Source organism: Caloenas nicobarica, chromosome 2 (genome assembly GCF_036013445.1).
Source record: "Caloenas nicobarica isolate bCalNic1 chromosome 2, bCalNic1.hap1, whole genome shotgun sequence".
Classification (NCBI taxonomy): Eukaryota; Metazoa; Chordata; class Aves; order Columbiformes; family Columbidae; genus Caloenas; species Caloenas nicobarica.
The window spans coordinates 141,803,388-141,827,572 of record NC_088246.1 but is presented as its reverse complement, the minus strand read 5'-3'; the positions used below and the strand labels follow the sequence as shown (position 1 = coordinate 141,827,572).

At 40.1% G+C, this 24,185-nt stretch overlaps 1 protein-coding gene across 1 annotated transcript; it reads right to left on the bottom strand.

The window, feature by feature from the left end:
* Nucleotides 1–333: 333 nt before the first annotated feature.
* Nucleotides 334–23,973, bottom strand: POP1 (POP1 homolog, ribonuclease P/MRP subunit). Its single transcript, XM_065629276.1, has 15 exons — nt 23,778–23,973; nt 20,905–21,087; nt 19,944–20,119; nt 17,309–17,557; nt 16,670–16,757; nt 16,183–16,358; nt 15,308–15,558; nt 15,084–15,177; nt 14,183–14,294; nt 13,082–13,201; nt 6,031–6,146; nt 4,484–4,675; nt 3,435–3,589; nt 2,248–2,592; nt 334–1,422 (listed from the first exon to the last, which is right to left on the bottom strand). Exons 1-15 carry the CDS (start codon nt 23,881–23,883, stop codon nt 759–761), a joined length of 3,027 nt encoding a protein of 1,008 aa, XP_065485348.1. The 5' UTR covers nt 23,884–23,973; the 3' UTR covers nt 334–758.
* Between the last annotated feature and the right edge of the window lie 212 nt (nt 23,974–24,185).

Genomic DNA, 24,185 nt, shown 5'->3' with positions numbered 1-24,185 from the left:
ATCTTATGCTTTAAGGAACCAAAATACCCCATATTATTAACAGAAAACCTATGCTGATCCACCAACAGCAATTTGCATCTGAAAGGCCTATTCCCTTTCAAAAGCAGAGTTTTCTCTCTCAAACTGGAGAAAGAGACCGACGTGATTTCCAGTTTACAAGCTCCAGTTGCTACAACTCAAGATTATATAGCCAGGTTATATTTTATTTGCATTTCATTTAAGCACAGAGCTTTTACACCAAAGTAAGTACCTTTCTGCTCTCTGTGCTGGGTTTGTCTGTTGAGCTCTGTTTCACTGCAGCCACATGTATTCAGACATGAGGAACTGGGAAAAGCCACTTGCTATATACATCGGTCCAGATTGCATGCAGTTACATGTGAAAGTGCACCGGAAAGTTATAAATCTTTTGATCAGATGGATTGTAAAAGGTAAATAATGATTTTCTGTGTATTGGTACACTATCTACTGCTCTGAGGTGAAAAACAAACACTATGCTTCTTTAAAGATAAATATGATGAGGATAATGGATGAGTTACTGTTAGAAATCCTTAGCAATGCACACATCAAAAGTAATACTAGGTCTGTTTATGCATTAGTTATTTTCATGAATAATGCTACAAAGCTTATTAATTGTTTGCATAGTCCTCACGACATGGTTTGCACTCAAAACCACCTCAAATTTGAGACATACCAGAAAGGCCACAGAAGACATAACAGACATTCTTTGGTATATTTGGCATTCTACTGCATTGCAATACTTAAACCTCAATATTAAGTCTTGCAAATCTGTACTGGAAAGATGCTGGAGTTCTTAACAAAACGAGCCCTTTTTTATCTGCTGGCTGGTTGTATAACATATAAACTAACCCTGTCAAGCTAACAAAACCCTGTGCTTCTCCATAGCCCACAGCCAATGAAAAATCCCCTCGAGTGACATATCCCAAGAGAGTTCTGGAGCAGTGGGATGTGACATCTGGGAGAGGGTCTGACCAAAGACCAAGAATGAGGTCTTCATGCTCCTCAGTTGTTTCTTTATCTGGAATGCTTGGAGAGTCACTTTCTAGAGCCTTCACGTTATCCTTTTTCTTTTTCTTCTTCTTCTCCTCTTTTAGTTTCTGTACTTTGTCCTTGAATATATCACGATGTTTGGGTTCTTGAGGACCACAGAAGAGTTTGTCTTTGCTTAAATGCAGCAAGTCGTCTTCTGTTGGGATGCAAATCATGGCATGTGATTCAGGGTTCCCCTTTCTCAAGAGAGATAAGTTGACCCATACAAGAGCCCTTGGATAACTCATCAAGATTGGCAAGAAGACATCTTCAGTCATTTCCTTCTGTCCCAGTCGAGAAATCAGGCGGATTCGCCGATCTTTTCCAGCGGTGGGATAGCACCAGGCTGATAACTGCATTCGTAGTTTCTCACTCCTATTAATTTTTTTAAAAAATAAACATCAAGGATAGTTATTAACAAGTACTACAATGGAAATCCAGCACCCTACATATTTGCAAGAGCATGATTTAAAAAAGACCTGGGGGTTTCTGTAACCTTCCAAGCTGGTATTTGTGTCACTCTGAGCACAAAAAGAACATGGGTCAGCAGAATTCATGTGCTAGGCTATTTCTTCAGAAGGAGACATTACTCGTTAAAACCCCAAAACCTGTTAAATCACAAATGCTCTAAAACTTTCAGTGACATTAATGCAGTCCAGAACTGCCAATGTTTTCTTCCGCTAATAACTACACAAAAATGAAAGACCTGCATTCAGGCACTTTCCGAACACTGTTGCTGCCCTCATGCGTTGCACTGGAATGCCGGGGAGTCTCTGTTTTCTTTAGAGACCTTATTAAGTACCGTGAGAACTACCTGTGATGATATATTAGAAAAGAAAACGCAAACTGATTTACACAGCAACAGTCTTAAAATCACAACTATGAGCCTCTAAAAGTTTCACCGACCCAGAAGCAGACAGAATATGCCAATTCCAAGAATGTACTAAACTTGAGTGTTAAATTTAACACAATTTAAGACATTTACTTTGTCTAGTCACCAAGTTTGCTGGGGAAAAGCAGGAGAAGGACTTCCACTCAACAGTAAATTCTGATCCACAACAAAAATATTTAATCTCCTCATTGTATTTGGATCAAGTAATTCTCTCATCTTAATAATCGAGGCAGAGCTCGCTCTTTCCCCAATTCAGTAATTCCCAATAGAAAAATAACGCCTCACATGTGTGTAACATTTTGACATACCTGAGAACAATAAAGTCACTTGTTGTCATAGTTTCACCTCTCTCACCAAAGTCTTGGGTGCCTGTAACATCCTCTGTCTTCAGGACACCTTCAGAGCTTGTTATTTCCATGGTCTCTTCTACTTCTCCAGTCTCAGAGGAACCTTCTTTGACCACTTCTGCTTTAGAGTCACAAAAGCTGTGCCCTTCAGTTGCACAGTGCTCAGGGTGTGGGGAAGAAGGATGAACAAACTCTCCTGAAGCTTTCATTCTTCCTTCCCAGTTCTTCGTCAGTTGCCCCCAAGGACAGACAAAAGGGGACAGAGTGCCCAGCTTGACATAATTCGCTCTTTTTGCAGGTGGACGTCTGAATGATAAATCAAGTAGGTAAGAATATTTGTTTCCTGGGCCCTTGTTCAGTCCCTAGCACTTGAAAAGGCTGTCTACTTTGTTCTGCTGGTCTAATAATGTTTTCCATTTTCAAAACCAAGTAGTTAGAACAGAAAGTTAACTGTACATTCCCTTTGCAATTTAATTGAGCAAGGATTTTCAAGTTTTACTTCTAGACAACACTGTTCTATTTCTGACCACCACAATCCTTTCAGCCATGCTGGATATTTCTGTCTACTGTGACTGACACCACCACCTTTTCCTCTAAGCTTCTCCTACTTCTCCCTCCTAGCTGGAAGGGGAACCAACACCAGTCAGTGCAGAGGACACTTCCAGCTACCCCAGACTCATGGTTGAGAGTTCTGTCTTTATTGTAGTGAAAATAAAGGCAAACTTCAGAATACCTGGTATTTAAAAAGTGGACACTGAAATATACCTGCTCATTCACTTTAACATTTAATACACACTTTGATATTCTGCCTTTGCCTTCTCCTACCTCCTCCTTCATTTTCTGCTAAGGCAGCTTGAAATACCTTGCTTTATTTTATTGTCATGCAGCCTTCTTACAGCCTTATAACTGACCATATCTGTGGGAACAGAATGGTTTAGTTCATTTATATGCCCTGTTTAACAGAGCTTTTCTGTTAAATACATCTAGGATTCTTTTTTTTTTATACTACTAGGATTTAAAACGCTAGTGAAAGATCTTAATGTATTAAGTCCAAGTCTAAATGAACACAACAGCAGATAACAAAGGGAATATTTTAAGCAGTATTCATTTTTTTTCATTCTTGTAATCGATTTTAAAGTTAATAGTACCGTTTGAATTTTTCAAGAAGACTGGTTTCCAGTTCTTTGGCAAACTGCATTCCCGCCTGGCAGTCTGGGAAATCATTTGGAGTGTGAGGTGTTCTTTGATATTCAGAATGCTTTAAAGCCTCTTGCAAACCACCAACTCGTACACCTCGATATATCTGTTATAAAAAACAAACCCCAAAAAAGCTATGTTTGTACTGATTCCAGGTTCCTAACAAAACGTTAATGCTCCAGAAGCTACTGCCTTAGAAGACGGAAAGTCTACCACTTTAGCTTTCAAAAAAAATAAACTTAAGCATGGTTTTCGCAGTTCTAGATGCTCATTTCAATGAAAATGTTAGTCATGCTCTTTAAATTTAACTCTGAAAAACTATCAAGAAAACCGAAAAGAATTTCACAGGTTCGGATCTTGTACATTGCCAGGAATGCTGTATTACTTCAAGAAAGTTACTGCCCAATTTATTTTAACTGTACAATTGGTATCACTGCAATTAATTGCCCTGCACATTCAAAAGCATAAATTTAGCTGCAGAAAGACATTAAAACTGCCATCTAAAAATCTGAAGCCGGATACTCCAAAAAGCACTAGAGGAGTATCCAAGTTTAACTCAAACTTTGTGTTTCAAGCTCTCTCCCAAATTGGAGGCAACCAATTTATTAATAGAGTGGAGGAGATAGCCAAGCTGGAAATGGATTAGCAGCAGATGTGAAATGATTTCTCTTTAGAGATATACGCCCTTAGAAACACAAAACCAAAGAGCTACGGCATCAGCTTTCTCTCCTTACTCCCCACTCTGATTTCCTGCTTTAGACTGCTATGTGGGCACAGTTGTACTCAACAGAAGATGCGGAAAGCTGTTGTTTACTTTTAAAACTTTAAGACCAAGTCTCTGTCATCGACCAGTTCATACATCCTCTTTTAAAGTGGGATTTTGACCTTGTAATTGTGAATTTGTTACACGCTGTGAAGTATACTCTCTAAAATTGATTATTTTGAACCAAATTATATACTTTGTCAGCTTTATTTGCCATTTGCAATGAAAGCCACTTACAAAAGGAATCCAGAAGGCCATGCCCCAGCCCTTTGGGAGATAGATATCCCAGCCACTCCCCCATCCTGGTCGATCTTCTCCAGCCGTTTTCCCTGGCTGCTGCACCAACAGTATGGGAATCTTAGATTCACAAGGACCCAAATCAAGGTGTGATCCAGGTACCAGTAACTGAGCTCTCATATGGTTTAAATCCTGGAAAGGAAGAGACATTTCCCATAAGTCAGTAACCAGCTTTCCCTCTTCCATATATCCTTCCAAGATATAGAGAGGAGGTGAGCTTATAACTAGGAAAAATACACTAGTAATATGCTACACATTTGAACTGGCCTTCATCAAGGCAAGAAAAATGTTTTTAGAAAAAAAATTACTAAGCACCCTTTTTCTCCCCTTCTTACTTCCACAGACCTTGATGGAGGGCGGGTACTGAAACTCAGAGCAAAAATGTACAGCAGAGATGAAGGAGGAAAAGCAAGCCTTGCAACTTGGTATTTTATAGATTTGTGCACAAGACCGGACCGAAAAGGTGCTTTCAGACAGACTGTCAACCCATGGAGCGAATCTGAACTACATCCAGGGAGATGTGAACATTTAGTCACAAAACAGTTTGACACACAGCATGCTGCCAGCAAGGCTTTGTCAATCACCAGTTGTTATACTTCATTGTACCACATTAAGAACACGTTTATAAAAAACCCAGACCATTAGGCAGCCTCTTCACATGTCCCTTCTACATCAGCTGTTTTACAAGGTAAACATTACATTTCATGACAGCATGAAGAACACTGTCATATACAAAAAGATTGTGCTGATAACTGTCATGCACTAGCGTAGTAAGAATTCTGCTTTTTTCACACTATGGCAGCCAGTTTAAAAGAACAGAAAACTCATTTTCAGAAGCAGAATATTTAGAGGGATGTTTCTGCCATACACATATTTTTCTCTTCTCAATTACAACGGTGCCAAAAGTTTATCATCTCTTGTGACTAAATCATCTTTTTACCTATGCATTTTATGGGTTGCTCCTCCAACAGAATTGTCATGACAAGAGATTTCAAACCTGTAACAGCACATTTAAAGCTGTCTACAAATCACAGGTATTGCCCAGAATGCCCACAAAACAGTGTGCTACAGTTCAGAACCAGAGAAATTTATTTCCTTCCAACTTCCATGATTCTTTTGTCATGAGAATTGTCCTGGCTATGACTGAGGAGTGAATTGCCAGAGCTTCTCTGTGCCACTTCGTCCCTTCTATCTGCTGCACGGGAGTCAAGATGGTGCAGGAAAATCCAATTCCAAAACCTTCTGATAAATAAGCCTACAACTATATAGTCCTGTAGACAATCCAAAACAGCTTCCTGTTATTGAATCATGAACAGTGTTTGTGCAAGAACATTACACAAAATCTACAAAATAAACATTTCAGCAGCTGGATACTAAGACATTAGGAAACCACCACTCTTGGATTTACACCGCTTTCAAGAGTCACGGTCTATGGACTCTAAGGACCATTAGCCATTTTCTCCACAGCAATCCACCTCCTTAGTTACCTGCTCTGAGATTTTATTTTCAGTGACGTTCTTACAGATGTCCTGGTCCCAGATAAAGCTGTGAGCACAGTCTACAGGTACACCCTCCAGGTACAGCTGCCTAACTTTATCATAATCTACAAAAGAAGAGAAACTTAAAACAAAATTCACACATTTTTTGTGACTTAAGCATTGAATTACCAAAACCACTTCACTATCCTAAGTACAATGAGCACACAACTAAGGAATCAAACTATTAAAAGCTTAATAAGCATCACTGCTTCTGGAATATCTTACTATCACGTGTCTTTCTAAATACAAAATATAAAATAAATTGTTAGTTTTAGAAGCATTAACCTGACATTGTCTTACAGGCGTTTCTTATTACAAGTGACATCACCTTTGGCAATGTAAGTTACACCTTTAACATGCCGCCTTTAACGTTCTGGAATCTGAACTTTCAGGCAGAGTGTAAAGCTCAACAAATGCGGTAAGAATCAGAAAGAGCAACATTACAAAGCCTGAAATAAGTCCCCTAAGTAAACCTGTAAGAGAAGCAATGGTGACCTTTAATAAATGTACATACGGGAAATATTTTAATGGATATGACTAGCATGCAACTATTTATTTAGCACTAGCTTCCCACTCTGGATCTTTTCAGGCTCTGTACTTCAAGGAAGGGACTATTCTTGCTTATGTCTGCAGAGACCAATAGTTGTGTGCATTAGTGAAGACAAACAACACTTCTTACTTTAAAACTGATCACTGAGACACTCAATAACATACATGTTCTTTGGCTCTGCAATCTAACCAAGGCAGAGAAAACGTATACCTACCTTTAGTGATTTATAGATTCAAAGCCTTCGGTGTACCGTATGTCATGCATACTGATCCGTATTTTAAGTGAAATAATTCTTACCAATAAACAATACAACAAACCTATTAATAGTACTGTGATTAGAGCTTACAGAGACTGCTGCTCATTTTGTCACCTACAAGGTCTTATATATTAAAGGAACATAACGCACTGGATTGTTTTTTAAAATCACTTAGTCTTTCAAAAGAAGATTCAGGCAATTTTTCCAGTTAATGCTGACAAAGACTTTGAGCACAAAAAATATGGATTATTCAGTGGTATCAACAATACAATAGGTACTGCCAAACATAATTGCAATAATTATTTATTTTAACCCTATAATCTTTAAGATGCCTGCATTACTATGAGTTGCAAAATCCTTTGAAAAAAATATTAAATATGGTAGCACTCCTGACAGTTTGAAGGCATTATAAAGCTGATACTTATTAGGCTGATGAGTTGCTGATGAGTAACATTTACATGAGAGGAAGAAATATTACAGAAATTAATAGAATCATGGAATGGTTTGGGTTGGAAGGGACCTTAAATATCATCTAGTCCCAAACCCCCTACCATGGGCAGGGACACCTTCCACTAGACCAGGTTTTTCAAAGCCCCATCCAACCTGACCTGAACACTTCCAGGGATGGGGCATCCACAGCTTCTCTAGGCAGCCTGTTCCAGTGTCTCACCACCCTCATGGTGAAGAATTTCTTCCTTATATCTAATCTAAATCTACCTTCTTTCATTTTGAAGCCATTACCCCTTGCCCTATCACTACATGCCCTCGTAAAAAGTCCTTCTCCAGCTTTCTTATAAGCCCTCTCTAGGCACTGGAAGGCTGCTACCAGGTGTCCCCAGAGCCTTCTCTTCTCCAAGCTGAGCAAGCCCAACTCTCTCAGCCTGTATTCACAAGAGAGGTACTTCATCCCTCTGATCATCTTCATGGCTTAGCCACCTGCCACACCACTTAGACACACACAAGGCTATGGGGCCAGATGGGAACCACTCAAGGGTATTGAGGGACCTGGTGGAGGTGCTCACAAAGCCACTTTCCATCATTTATCTGCAGTCCTGGCTAACCAGGGAGGTCCCAGTTGACTGGAAGTTGGCAAATGTAATGCTGGCAAATGTGACGTGCCCCAACAAGAAGTGTTGGAAGGAGGATCCAGGGAATTACAGGCCTGTCAGTCTGACCTTGGTGCCAAGGAAGGTCATGCAACAGATCATCTTGAGTGTTGTCACGTGGCACACACAAGATGACCAAGTAATCAGGCCCAGTCAGCATGGGTTTATGAAAGGCAGGTCCTGCTTGACCAACCTGATCTCCTTCTATGACAAGGTGACCCAGTTAGTGGATGAGAGAAGGGCTGTGGATGTTGTATACTTAGACTTCAGTAAAGCCTTTGACACTGTTTCCCACAACATTCTCCTGGAGAAACTGGCAGCTCATGGCTTGGATGGCCATGCTCTTCATTGGGTAAAGAACTGGCTGCACTGTCAGGCCCAAAGAGTTGTGGTGAATGGAGTCAAATCCAGTCAGTGGCTGGTCATGAGTGGTGTTTCCCAGAGCTCAGTATTGTGGCCAGTTCTGTTTAATATCTTTATCAATGATCTCTCTCTACAACTACCTGAAAGGAGGTTGTAGCATGGAGGGTGTCGGTCTCTTCTCCCAAGTAAACAGTGATAGGATGAGAGGAAATGTCCTCAAGTTGCACCAAGGGAGGCTTACATTGGATATTAGGAAATATTTCTTCACAGAAAGGGTTGTCAAGCATTGGAACAGGCTGCCCAGGGAAGTGGTTGAGTCATCATCCCTGGAGATGTTTAAAAGACATATAGTTGAGGTTCTTAGGGACATGGCTTAGTGCCAGAGTTAGGTTAATGGTTGGACTCAATGATCTTGAAGGTCTCTTCCAACGAAAATGATTCTATGGTCCTTCTCTGGACTTACTTATACAGGTCCACGTCCCTCTTATATTGGGGGCCCCAGAGCTGGACACAGTGCTCTATGTGGGGTCTCATGAGACAGGAGTATAGGGACAGAATCACCTTCCTCAACCTGGTCACACTTCTTTTGATGCGGCCCAGGATATATTTGGCTTTCTGGGCTGCAAGCGCACATTGCTGGCTCATGTTAAGTTTCCCATCAACCAACACCCCCAAGTCCTTCTCCTCAGGGCTGCTCTCAATCCATTCCCCACACAGCTTGTATTTGTGCTTGGGATTGCAAGCACAATTATCAGATTAGTGTGGCATTCCTTCAAATTAAGAAGGATACAACTAAAAAGGAAATCCTTGCCAATTCCCTGCCAATTAAACCAGACGAATCCTTTCTTAGACCAAAAATTAAGGACAGGAATCTGTGCAGAAACCTAAAAGAGCTCAAAATTCCTAGAGGCAAAGCACCTTATCACTGGAGATACAGCCAATATCAATGCCTCAAAGGAAGGAGAAAAAGACAGCAACAAAACTGCATGTAGTGGTGATGGGGAATTCCTTCCTGACTCTCCCAGATAACCAAGGGGGAAGGGCACATAATTACAAGCAAATATAAGGAAAATGACTTCTCCTTCTTCTGTACAGAAAGCATTTGTGAACAACAGAACTGCTTTACGTTAAATTATTTAGACATGTTCTAGTCCTTTCAACTGTAAATTATTCACTGTAACTTTCTCTGAATTTTTTTACCACTTCTTTCTATTACCACAGTTTAGGCAGTCTATCCCTGTCATATTCTTGGTGTTTTTCACAATCCCTATATTCTATAATGGCATGAGTATTTTTTTTTCCACTTTAGAAAGCACTTTTAAGTCAGTTTCTTTCCATCATCACAGTCCATCCAATATCCCACTCACTACCATAAAATACCCTTCTCTAACTTGGGACATTCTTTCTCCTTGAACCGCATCGAACTTGGAAAATTTAATCTCTCTACTAAATATACTGTAATTCAAATCATAATCCCAAATCCTCACACCAGTCACCTTTATTTCTTACGTCTCTCCTGTTTTCTTCAGTCCACATTTTAAGATTGCTGGGGAATTAGCCCTACTGATGAATAAGTTGCTGATGACGGTGGAAGTAAGATGTTAGAGCTAATGTAGGAAATAGGGAGTTGTATTACTAAGCACACAAATCTCAGTGACACTCAGCACATTACATACTTCTACTGGTGTCAATGCTTGGTGCTTAGACAATACAGACATATAAGGAAAGATCTTCTTCCATTTCAAGCTGTTTTTCTGATTTGCATAGTTGATTATCTTACAAGTCTTAAAAGACGGGCCTAAGAGTTCTTCTATTTGAAAATTTTCCTTCCCCCTGCGAAGAAATAGCAGAAAAAGCAAAAACATAAACACTGCTAGGGAGCGGTTTCAGCCATATGTATGTAGGAGTGCATGGTACCAGGACAACTGATGCCAGACACCTAAACCTCTGCAAGAGGTGCGTTTACAGGCAAGGACCCAGGCTCTGCATCTGCAGAAGGAACTCTACCTCACTTATCTTTCATGATGCATTCTCCTTCTATGCATCTCCTTCACCAATTGCTTAAAAGCTCCACCATACTCCACGTTGAGCAGTTTTTAAGGTGGTGGAATTTGCATTCTCCCACAGAGGTCAGTAAAAGCATATCAAGATGTTGGAAGTGTACGTTAAAATGGAGAAAAGAACAGCACTAATTTGCAGTCATGTAAGCACTGACTTCTTTCTGGGAGTCTTGACTTCCAGAAGGCATAAACCTGCTGAGAAGGCAGTGAAAAGTGATTTATTCACAAACTTTCTATCCCCCAGCCTGAAGAAATGAGGACAATTCTTTGATTAAATCCTATCAGCACGTCTATAATACACAGCTTGCACACGTGCATATGCATTCGGGAGTGAGAGTAACTGAGAAGGAGTGAAATTACCTGATTTGTTAGCATGTCACTCACAGGGGTAAAACTACACAGCTGTATCTTAGAACAGCATTTTGAAAAAAAAAAAAGGGGGCGGGATATGGACAGATGTGTATCATTTCACAGATTGCATGTATGACCATCTACAAGAAAAGATGATGGCTGTAACTTACCTAAACTATTCACTCATTTGACAAACAATGCATCTTTAAATTAGCAAAGATTTCCTAATAAAATCAGTTAGCTTTTATACAACATTAAAGAACAAGAGAGGCTAAAACACATACAGAATCTACTAACATACACAGTGCCATTTCAATCTCACTAATCCTAATCCTAATCGTATTTGAATGTTCAGGATGCAAAAAGGGGAAAGAAGTATGGAATACAGCAAGGGTTCCTTTTTGTTGCTCAAGCAACATGACACATCATTAAGACAAATTAATGACCACTAACACTTCTTAGATAAAGATTACCTCACCAAATTACCACATCTGAGTATGAGGAAGTCACTCAGGTGGGAAACGTGGAAAATAGCAGCCACTTTCCCTGCTGAAGTGTTAGTTCCCCCTATTCTCTCCTTAACTGCTTCTGGTAGGAAGGCTGCTCTCTCCTTTTCTACTCCCTTACCATGATGTCCTTTTCATTTTCTACCAGAAGACAGCTGTATTGCTTGTCTTCTTTCATCCTTCTGCCTACTCGACTTATTTAGCAGTGACATGCTTGTGTGACATCAAACCCTTTAGCAGAACCTAAATTACAAGGTATCATGGAAGGTATCATTTCTTTGCTAGCTGATCAAGGACCTTCTCCCTCTCCCAAATAACAGTTGGAGAGGGCAGATGCAGTTTTGAGTTCATGATGAAACACAACAACAGTCAGAAAGGAACCAGAGAGCAACTCCAGCTTTTCTGAATGTTTGTAGTTTAGAAGATTTTTAACATGTGAAGGATAACCCCAAGTAGAAAGATTTTGAAGATGGCCATTTCTAGCCAGCCAAAGGAAAAAAGGCATAGGCATTTTCTTCCTCTTGACTTCCCACCCTACATCACTACCTCTTCACCATGGCCCTCCTTCCCGAGGGACAACCAGCTCTGGCAGTGGGAAACTACTATGAGACATTTCCAATGCCTAGATGCCTTCTGCTGATCTTGCCTTCTTGAACGCATCTTCACAGATATGACAAGCAGAATGAAGGGGGGCAAATTACTACTTCTTGTTGCTAACTCCTTCATCAGCTCAAACCAGCAACTGTAAACAAGTGCTGTATAGCTCACCTTCTCAGCAGGAAGGAACGAAAGTAGCGGTCATGTATGCTGCAGCATTTCCAACAGGAATATTAGTGATGAGAACATTAATAGAACAAAACTAATTAACAGGAAAAAGGCTGTTCTAGATACAGAGGGTAGAATAGGAGGATGTAAAAAAATCCAAATAACAGAGTTGTGCAGAGAGCTAAAAGACAGAAATTGAAATAGACTTTCAACCTGATTTAAGTGAAAGGTAAGGCTAGATGATTCTAGCACCATCAAAGAAATAAAGTATTTTCAAGTCTCTGGAATCTTCAACTTGTCCTATTTGCTACTGCTTACTGGCTGGCTATTATGTTTTTCATATTAGGTGAGGCAGTTCGTGTCCAGTCAACCTAATTGGAAATGCCTACACTGCACTGTACACAAACCCCACTGTATACTGTATATGCTCTTGGATGTTTTTCAAGCACGTTCAAATTCAACTGAATTTGAATTTTGCACTGAAATGTTGTGGAAGTCAGCACTGAAATGAAAGCTTTAGAATTCATGCACGCTTTTTTGATTTTTCAACATAAGCAGCTCTTGGCCACCTGAAATGTTAATCTTGCAATGGTAATTTTTTTTTTTTTTCAGTGGAATTGCAACTTTCATCATTGTAGGACTATAAACCAGAAACAGCAGACATTTTCTTGGAGAGATAAACAGCATTAGGAAGACTAAACACCAAACAGAAATTTCTAAGTAGCTTTTAGCACCTGGTTGGCCTTGCCAGGATTCGAACCTGGATCATCTGCATGGTCAGACAGAGGCTTCCACTGAGCACAAGACCAGCTTTGGTGCATGTCCCTCCCTCACAACTGCTGTGCTAAAACCTATGCAACTTTCAAGCTGTTTCTATTCTGCCAAGGGCTGTGGAAAGGGGAAGGAAACGTAAAATCCAATGCTAGATGAAAACAGCAAGAGACAATCAGTAGAAGATGACAGTAAATGAAAACAAAAGGGTAGAGAAAAACTGAATCTCTTGCCTTTGGTAGTTCCAGAAGAACATAAGCAACACATTTTACCTTGGTATTTTTCGAAGTCTGGCATGGCTTTTGTCTTCTTTTTTGGCAGATTGACTCGAGGATCTCCAACAGTGAGGCCCAGTATTGTACCTGGTGGCATTTCTGATGGTGAACTTAACCCTTTAAAAATACAGAGATTAACATTGCCATGAAACTACCAAATAAGTTGTGATCTTTTTCTGCACTACTGTTTTGTGCATTTTTGCCTGCAGGGATGTGACACCACTCTAAGCCAGAGAAACAACCCAGAATACTCAATTTAACATGTTTTGAAAACTCACCAATGCTTGTTAAATGTCCACTAACAAAAGACAACCATAGCAGCCTAAGACTTAGTTTGCAATTACATTTATGCTTAGCATAGAAGTGAGGTCACTCTCACAATTTAGACTCAATTCATCGTTTGCATTCAGTACACCTCTTGAAGAACAAACAGTCTTTGTTTTATATTTGCCTTCTAGAGAAAGGAAATTAAAAAATGTTTTTTTAAAGTTTTACCTCATCTCTGCTTAACTGCCGCACATTGGACAGCCCGAATATAGTGTGAGATCTACCAAAGCCAGTTCCTTACCTGCTTCAGTGCTAGAAAGTGAGGAGATGTTAACTTTATGATAATTTACAACTCGGCCAAATATACAACTCTTTATTAGAAACAAAAATATATAAAGCAAGGTATAATGCTTTTACTTTGGGTAGAAGACTACCATTTTATCTGTGATAGTATCGTACAACTTATTGCCTTAATTTGGTGTGTATATGTTAAAGACTGTATACAGTTGTGGTGTGTATACAGTTAAAGACTGTATATCCCATTAGCAATCTCAAATCTAAGTTCATGAAGATAAGGAACAAGATAGTTTATCTATTAATAGTCTGGACTGCAGAGAAGATTAAAATTCCCTCAAAAGAACTTAATGTAACATTTCTCAAACCTTTGACATGCCACATTAATTACCTAAGCACATGCTTAATAGCATCAACCTCTTGATCAAGCAAAAAAAATAAGCATTTCCAAATTGAAGTCAACTTATTAGCGTACCAGTGTTGACCACCAGAGTTTGAGTTTCCCCTTCCTCCCATAGCACCCATGTGCTCAAATACCTTCTAATAGCTCAAAGATAGTAGTTTGACGTTGATGAAGAGATACTTTTTCAGAGTTCTTGCAGTTTTCTACCCACCAGTTATTCAGTTCTGTGTTTGAATCTGCCATCTCCTGGAGAAACAAAACATCTAATAAACTCAAGTATTCAGTATTTTCTATCAGTAAGAATTCACTCTCAGTTTGCCTTAACCACTAGTTGCTTTCTTCCTCTTCAAGTTTCAAATCAAAATAATTTTTTATGTAGTCTATTCCTATACTCCACCTTACGTTAATCCCCAATAAACTGTTCGGTTTAACCTGTATTCCAAAAAGAAACAAAGCAATCCACAATGCTTCCTAATTCTGTCATTATTTCTTACAGAAAGCTAGAGATTTCTTGGCCTCATCATGTTTGCTGCAAGAGACAAAAAAAAAAAAGCTCTTTAAAACCACAGTGATGCTATGTGCCAAGAGGCGGACAAAATACTAAATCATAGAGAGATCGTGTATTTGATTGAAAGCACAAAAGTCTTCTATACCTTGTATGCCTTGCTCTTTAGCTCAAGGTACTCTAGCTCATTGCTGAAGAAACATGACCCATGGTTTGTCAAAGATAATATGAATTGTTCTGGACCTCTCAGCACAATACATCACTGCAGGAGAAACTACACAGCCAGCGCAACAGCACTTTTGCTTCTATTTTCTTCCTACCCCCGCCTAAAATCCATATAAGAGTTCTTCCTGAGATCAGTGTTGGTCAAGAGGCTCAACATAGAGAAGCTCACAGAGTACAAACACATAGGTTGGACTTTATAACAAGTAAGGCTAGACGGTTCATGATTCTTTCTAGCAAAAACAAGCTTGCACATTCTAAAAACCTTATCAAAATTACAGTAATATCCAAACTGCCAATTTCCTTACTGTTTGGAGAGAAGCAGCTTTCAAGGTCTCTGTAAGGACAGAGTGTGATAATGGGCCAATCAGCCGGTACCTGAGAATCTCCATAGTTCTGTCACTGAAACAGAGGAAATTTCAGGTGAATGTACAATTGTGCATCATGTAATTTTTCCCCCAGTACTGTTAAGCCAGAATTCAGCTACATTAACTGGTAAAGGCCACAGTTTCTAACTCTACTATGAACAGACCTGATCACAATGCCAGTAGCCTGCGAGATCCAAGAGTAGGACTGGAATGGATCTCTAGTGCCGTCACCAATTATTTTTTTCACTGGTACAGCTTTTTCTCCTTCTTTATCCTCCTTCTTTCTTTTCTTTCCAAGGCTCAGAGCAACATCTATTTGTTTTCCCTCTTGCATTGATGTTGTAACAGGCTCAGGAATATAGATTTCTTCAGGTTCTGAACACTGAAAAATTGCCTTTAACTCTCTCAGTACGTCCTTCCGAAAAATGAGAAGTTTGGATTAGGATCATAAGAAAGGCATTATAAAGCTTAAGTACAGTTTTAAGAATTACACTCTACTATTTTATTTTCCTATATGGATTTAAGGGAATAAACTTCCTTCTGCTGAAGTCCAGGGCTTGCAATAAAGAGCTGAAAGTAATACCGAGTGTTGCTAACAATTTATTCTCCCTCAAATTAACATAATAAAAATTTCTGCTACAGAAAATTTTACTTATTTTTATTTTTTAAAAGTTCACAGCTAAGTGTCAGATTATGATTATCCGTGATGAAACCAAACGTAGCCTCACAGGGGTGCCAGTGGAAGGATGTGAATCAAGCAACATCCTATTGCAAACGTATCCTGAAGCAAGTCACACTAGAAAACTTTTACCAAGCTCAAACACTAAAAAGCCCTCAGAGGCATGAACCTTCTGCACAAACTTTATAAAAACAAGCTGCAGAGCATAAATATTGTTAGAGTGGAAACAGTCTTCCAACTTTTAATTCCTAAAGTGATGTATTATATCCAGCTCTTCTACATCTTCCAGAAGGTATCACCAGCATTAAAAATGTACAATGCATAAAGAAATCAGAGTTCAACTATGAAGAAAAAAAATACCTGTTTGAGAGCTGGATGCATCCAAATCCACAACTGTCTGTTTTCAGACCCATCCCTGGCCTTCCAAATAAATGTAACAGGACCAAGCATATCCTCAGGATAGCGATCTGCTCGGTAAAGATTCAGGGAACCCTCAAATCTTCCAGACAGACAACAAGCCTCTTCAAATGTTAATCCTGAAGAAGAAGGTAGTTATTGAAAAACAAAATAATCTCTTGTCTAAAAAACAAAAAATTGAAATTCAGCCTGGCTGCTGGGACAGTATCAAAAAACATGCACCACAATTAGTTCATTAATAAGCAACTGAATATAAGAACATCTAGTTCTAATATGAGACATTTTAATTATGTTTTTGAACCAAAATCATAACTAAGTATCACGTCTGTTACTACTATTGAGATTGGTAGGATATTAAAAAAGTAAAAGGATGGATCATCCTTTAGTCTATTCAGAATTTTAATTTTATTTTGAACTATATAGATTTTACCTGTGTCATTGCTACATATTCGACCAAGTTGCTTCAGAAGTTCATTCTCTTTACCAGTCAACTCCAGGCAACAATAATATGATAAGTCCTAAAACAACAACATAGTGGTAAAGTGAGACTAACTCTTGAACGCAAGCCTGGCAACAAAGGACCAGACAAAGCTTCACAACTTAGAATGAAGTAGTAATTTTTCATTTACTAGAATTTGTGTAAAAGAGAAATCAGTTTTCTTTTTGAACTTAAAATTGTTTAGTTACAGGAGAGCTGTCAGGCATTTCTCATTTGAGGGCCAACCTTGTCTCTCAAACCAACAGACCAGAAAAGGTGTGGAACAAAGTGCCTGTCTTTAATAGCATCCTGCTCATGAAGATGCATGGATTCACTGCATCTCTTAGCTCTTGAGAAGACTGAAGATGATGTATTTCAGTCAGAGTTATCATAAGGCTTTTATCCAGGTTCATCTTGTTCTCTCTGACACTCAGCACTTTTCATTACAACTATGAAATCACTCATTTCATACTTAGCAGTTATTAACAGTTGACACAACAGTACTTCAAAGAGACAAACATTCTCTACAACTGAACAATTTATTACTTCACCTTGGCAAAATAACAAAGAAAACAGATGTAAATGTGATACCTGAAGAAGGCAGTGCTTTGTCATGGCTCGGTAACAAGCCCTGTAGCTTTTCTCCGTAGGGCCATCTCCTAAACAATATCCCCATTTTTTTACCATATGAAATCTCTTTGCATGCCAAATATGTGTTTCCAGCCAAATATTCTTTCTTTGCCTGCGATTAAACTCTGCTACCAAATTTATGTGGCGCCTTCTAGCTTTGCGGCATTTAGTCTTCGACTGTTCTTTTTTCTGATGTACAGCTTTCTCTGCCTGTTTTTCAAAGAGAGGATACTGAAGTAAATCTCAAAAGGACAAACTTCTGTAGAAGAAAAAGACTGACATATATAAGGATACAGGTAGCATTAGCATTAAGTTATACTTTATTCCAATGTTAGTTCAACATATTTCTTGAGGCTAACTAATGCTTTGAAACTTTATACACAAGCCAAATCTACACGAGTGCTTCAAGGTCTGACTGGAACCCATAGACAAACCAAAATCTCCACACACACAGAAGCTTACCAGTGCACAGTAACATCTGCTACTTCCTGTGCAAATCCGAGCATCAGTATATCCACATGAACAAATGAACGTGACATTAGGAATAGCTGGAGATCTGAGCAGCACAGACTCTCAGACTGCCAGGTAAGACCCTAAGGATTCTGCAATATGTAGGAGTGAACAAGAAAGGACTGTGGTGATGTCTTGACCAAATTCTTTATAAATATCCAATCAAGGTCTGAATTATTACGGGTGAATGCATGGCTGGAGAGGAAGGCTTAACTCTCTCAATCAATGTTTGACTTGTCTTTTTGTGAAGAGAAGTAGTAAAAAGAAATAGACACTATAAGACACACACACACACACACAAAGTTCGGATGTCCTTTGTAAGCTCACCAAGGAACAGTTGACAACAGACCACTGGTTATAAAAATAGCAAAGGAATAAGAATGCTGGAAGATCACTGCCAAGAGCACAGAAAACACTGAAGCAATCCATGACATAAAAATAGAAAAACACACCAAAAAAAAAGAAAAATGTTCCCACCAGAAACATCATTCCACCACAGAGTAGGCAATATAAGCCACTGGACCAATGGTGACTGATTGGATCAGAAAGACAATTGGAGAAAAATGGATGTGGTATTGTAAATGAAAAATATATGTATTTAAGCTTATGAAGAGGTAAGAGATGGTCCAGGAGAATGTTTGGATTAAAATGGTCATGATAAAGGATCTAAGAAAAAGAAGAAAATGCAGCAGAACTGGAACAGTTAACTTTGAAGAAGCAGAGTCCAGATACTGAAAAGGAATAGGCAAAACCTTTACAAAAAGAAATAGCTTAGGAGATATGACGAGCTGCAAAAAAACACAAAGCAAAACAGCTTGTGCAAACACACAAACTACACCAAAAGACCTAAGGAAAGAAAACATAGCAGAATTCAGCCGCACCAGCATAAATTAAATAATCTAAAAAAATCCAAGAATTATATAAGGAATGGAAACAAGGATGCAAGAATAAGGGTGAGCATGGACAGAGAACTCAGAGAGGCTATGACGTGAAAGGGACTAAAAAAGCAGAACACAAAAGAACCAAACATAAACATGAAATAAATCTAGATTTTTTAACAAGGATAGAGGATATCACTAACTACGCAAAATAGCCCATGCTATCTTCCTTCATTCTCAGGAAACAGGCCAAATTGCATCTCTTGTAATGACTAATAAAGCAAAAAGAATGCCAACCAGAGCAGTAGAGATACAGGTTATGAAGATCCAATAAAATGCCCTAAGGAACATGTACGGAAGCACCCAAAGCAATTTCTGAATCATGAAAAATTATCCTCAGGAATTCAGGGGCTAAGGTCTCAAACAACTTAAAAAAGACAACAGAAAGGAAAAAAATAATGCAATAAATATATTACTCAGACAACCTTAATACATAGAAAACTTAAAAAGCAAACTCACTTCATCACTTTAAGATGCGTCTTGAGACAATAAAGTGATCAATGCCAAACATAAGACAGATCATATCGCAATGAAACTTTGCTGAACCAATTTTTTTTCTTTTTAAACACACAGGAAGGCCACAGTGGGTAAGGAGCAAGTAACTCCACAGGAGCATTCTGACTAAACATTGAGATACTGCCACAAAATGAGAGAGTTTGATGAGTAACCAGGAACAGCCAATTAGCAAGTCTTAAGCTGCACACAGCCTGCCAACAGCTGCAGCGTACCTCCCACAGTGGAGCTGTAACACATGAACCATCGCACAGGTCACAAATAGGCTGTGCTGGCTTGAGACCAGCAGGGTCACAGCTACAGCTGTGGTGGGGTGAGAGGCAGACAGGTGATACTGAGGATTCTTGCCTCACCTGGGACCAATGCACTGCCTGAAGAACCCTTCCTGCAGCAGACATCTTTTGAAGATGTCAATCACAAAGACAAGTGGTTAGTGAGATGTACTTGAGCTACCATCTAAAAGTGAGGTGTTCCTGTGTTTTGAATCCAAATGTCAGTCAAAGTTTGAGAACTCGTGTATGCAGGGAAGCTTTGCAGATAACTCAGGTCTGAACATTAATAAATGTAGAGCTGAACACTGTGCATTTGCTATGCCTGCTATATAGTTTATCAAATACTATAAAGTGCACTTATACCTCTTTCTTGGCCATCTCTTGGAGCCGCCTGGGCAGGCGTTTAATATTGTGACTCATAGCTCGCCTTCGCATGTGCCTCGGTAGAGTCTGGAAAACCAGGGAGTTTGAAGACTTTTGCGCAACTGCTTTCAACATGGCATTGATCTCAGCAGCACGAGCTTGAGCAAAGGTGGACACTGGAATAAAAAGAACTGCATCAGAGCATGACAAACAGAAAAAAAAAAAAGGGAACACTGTACGTAAATTACTGAATTCCAGCAGAGAATTCCTAGTACATCAGTCTAATGACTTCTTGCGATAAAAACAAATACTGTATCCTGTTACTGAAGAAATTTCGGTTCTTTAGATATTCTGAAGCTTACAGATACGGTTAAATAAATACACGAGTGAATCTGGAAGCCATGGTATAACCAACAAGTCCTATTTGCATTAAGTACTTCTTTATTAGAGTAGCAATCTTTTCAGATGGTATTCAGAGACGAAAAAACTTCAGTATGGGGGAAAAAAAGGAAGTAGTAATCTTCTTACAGACTGTTTTAAAACGTCCAAATAAAAAAATCCAGAGGATGGTCTTTTTTATGCTCATGGAAGTGTATCTACTATCAGAGCACTGCCACATTTTTAAAAGCTAAACTCCTCCCCTAAACAAAAGTTCTGTTAGATGAAAAGCTGTCTTTAACTCCCATCATAGGCAAAACCAGTTTCAATGGGTTCATTAAAAGCAGATGACTGTCAGTTCTCATTTTACCAGCAAACAGAAACTAAAATGCATATCCTTCATGACAAGCAAGTGCAACTTTTCAACTCACAAGTCTGAAAGGACTCATTGAACAGCAGGTACACAACTATTTCTGTATTTTGGAGAAAATCAGGAAAAACAGAACATAGTATCAGACAGCAAACTTAATCCTAGCAAGCTGCCCTGGACATATAAATTATGACCTTTTTATTATATACGAACCTGTTATGTATTTCGGCATTTCCTCAGAAACATTCTGGCGTCCTCCTTGCCATCCTCCTTTTCCTCTGCCTCTCTCTCCTCTGTTTTGCCCTTTTTGAAAATATGGCTCTTTCCTGTAAGAAGGCCCAGATGACTGATTCGAAAACTTCTGCTGCTGATACTGCTGCTCAGAACAAACATCTCCTGGAGGGTTTAGAGATGAATAGAGGTAACAGAAATGCAAAGGAGTCTGAGTAACACATAACTACACACAGTCTTTCCTAATAAGATTCCATTGCACATTCCTCCTATTATATTTATCATATGTACCTGAAAAAGCCATCAGAAATCAGAAGAATTAAGGGTTTTTTTTAAAGGAAGAAATAAAAATTTTGCACTGTCCGACAGCAAGCGTGCAGTAGATCAAGTAACTTTTGCACATTCTAAAAATAGTACCCAATCCAGACGTTGCCTCCAATACTCTATCAGACCCAATAGGAAAGACCTGACTAAAATTGGTCTACGAAACATCAGTAGTTATTTTACTATTGCCTAGTCCATGCTTTGGTACCAAATCAGCAAAGTTAATATTTTTCCTTCTTGCCCCTTGATTTTTTTTTCCCATAAGCAAATGTACTTTTGTCTCACTTATATGTATTTCTGTTACAGCGATAAATAAGGCAAGCATGATAAATGTATGTTGGTGCAGTAAGTTACTTCTCTGGTAGAGGCATTTAAGTCAATATTTAAATTAAATAACTAAAGTCTACAGTCAGCTTCCTAAGGTACAGAAATACCTTTCACCTAACAGTACTTCAAGCTTAAGAGAGCCTTGAAGACCATTACAAAGATTAGTTTATATTCAATCTATTCAGTTAAGTCTTGGTTAGGATCTCTACTACAACTTGAGATATGGTTCTCAGGCAGCTCATGCTGGACAACTGGACTGAAAGGGCCCAGCCAGCCATTTGCATCAATCCACCCACTGGATCAAGACACGTGCTTGAGGTAACATGGGGCCACACAGCTCAGGGAGCTCCTCTAGCGAAAATTAACCTGTGCGTCTGGAGAAATAGTGTAACAGATTAAAAAAATCAGTTTTCAGGTTGATCAGCTTCTTACACAAGCCTATCATATTGTCCCAAATATGCTAACACTGGTATGGGGAGCCGGGAGCAAATTAATCTCTAGTAGCCTCAATTTAAGTGAACTTAAAATGACAGTGAATCTCCTTTTTGCACTTCAAATAAGCATGAAGCTGAAGTTTTATGTTCAGCAGCAATGCTGTTGCAGCCCTGATGCAACCACACATCATGCAGAACTGCAGTAACCCAGATGAAAAAATAATTTGGGGTGGAAACAGAAGTTAGTTTTTATGCGGAATAATTCCTTGATGTGAGCTCTCCACATGGCTGAGAGCAGCACTGTCCAGAGAGTGAGTTGAAGGCGAGGAGATATCTGGGAGAAAGGGACAGATGATGCCTCAGTCAGCAGATCTGTGTAGACTTACAGCCCAAATCAGTCGTGGGAGGGTAACCGGACAGCAATTAACTTGTATCACAAACATACCCTTTCACTATCAAGTTAGCCTGAGAATGGAGGAACTAAATATTTTAATCAGAAGATGCAGGAGTGTTTCAGAAGACAGTGACTGACTTAACACCTAATGAAAAACTAAATTATTTCAGGTACTATGTAGATCCATAGTTTTAGAAGTCCTATTTAGATTTTTTCTTTCGTGTTTCTACAAAATAGCACTACAAAACCGAGATACTCACTGATACTACAGAAGAATGTCATATGGATGAAAATGCATTGTATTCAACAGGAAAGAAAACCATAACCATGTAATCTTAGAAGTTCCCTGCTACAAAGAAAGTTAGAAAACAGTGTTTAACCTGGCAGTACTCCTTTAATGATATTCCAAAATCTTCAGACAGGGCTTACCATAATTTGCTATGTCATTCTGTCTGCACGGGAATTCTTCAGTCACTCAAACATGCAGTGACACCTCAGCATTTTTTTGTTCAACCAGAAAGATGCAATTGTTCAACTTCTGAAGGCCTCACGGTAGCAGGCCCTGTTCTCACCTATGCTTGGTTTTTTTGTTTTTAGTTGGTTGGTTGGTTTTTTGCTGTTGTTGTTGGTTTTGTTTGTTTGTTTGGAGTTTTTTTGTTTGGTTTTGGTTGTGGGTTTTTTTTTCCCCTCAAAACAATACAGGTAAAAAAAATAAAAACATGCAAGTGGGGTAGGGGTGGAACTGAAGTGCAACTGAAGCACACAGGATGCAGGATGAAACACAGACCAAAAAAGCATCCTGCATACAGGTTGCAAGAATCCTTTGGTCTCCAGCTGCACAGTTACTTGTGTACATAATTGCTCTGACACCGACCTTGCAACGCTGTCATTTGAAGGGAATGCCTTGCTGCCTCCTGCCAATACTCTTCCATAGGTACAGGAGCCACAAGCGCCAAGATGCAGATTGATCTGATGAAAAACCAGTGCATTTATCATAGCGCCAGCAGGCTAAACCAGCTCGTCCTGCAGCTCCTGGGTCTGACAGGAAGAGCAGGGAGGGCACTGGACAGGGCATAACATCCAAATTCATTTTAAGGCTGGAAACCGCAGTGAGCAGACCGGGATTTGTGGTGTAATCGAAGGGATGACGAAGAGAAGACACAGGAAGACAAGCATGTGTTAACGAGCTGCATGGCAGAACCAGGGCTAAAGAAGTCAACAGCAGGGGACGAAGCCCTGGGGTGTTCCCACACCGGGTTCGCCGCGCCGGCCGCCCGGGCTGAGGCGACGGGGCCACCCAGCCCTGGGGACACGCACACATCCCCCGCTCCGCGTTCGCTCACCCCGGCCCTGGGTAGGGGGTCCCCCAGCCGTACCTCTGCTGCCGCCGCCAGGGAAGGGCCCCGGCTCGGCGGGAAGGGTGACGCTGGCCGGCTGGTTCCTCATCTTCTTGGCCCGCTTCTTCTCCCTCGCCCCGGACATCTCCGGCAGGGCCCGGGCAGCGCGCGGAGAGGAGGGTCACACCAACCTGCTCCTCAGCCGGGCCAGAAGGCGCTTGGCGGGAGCTGCCGAGCCTCTCCGTAGCGGGACAGCCGGGGAGACGGGGGGGATGGACGAGCGGTGCAGCCGAAGCCGGAGCGGCCTCCGATACTGGCCCGCCACGCACCCGCGGCGCGGCCTCCACCCGCCACACGCGGCCGCCAGACCCCGAGCACCGCGCATGCGCACGGTGCAACCACGCCCCCGAGGACTACATTTCCCAGAAGCCCCCACGGGCTGGTAGC

Coding starts and splice junctions, on each gene's coding strand:
- POP1 (XM_065629276.1), bottom strand. CDS start 23,883: ATGTCCGGGGCGAGGGAGAAGAAGCGGGCCAAGAAGATGAGGAACCAG. Junction 21,088..23,777: donor CCCTGGCGGCGGCAGCAGAG/GTACGGCTGGGG, acceptor TAAACCCTCCAG/GAGATGTTTGTTCTGAGCAG. Junction 1,423..2,247: donor AGTGACTTTATTGTTCTCAG/GTATGTCAAAAT, acceptor AAAAATTAATAG/GAGTGAGAAACTACGAATGC.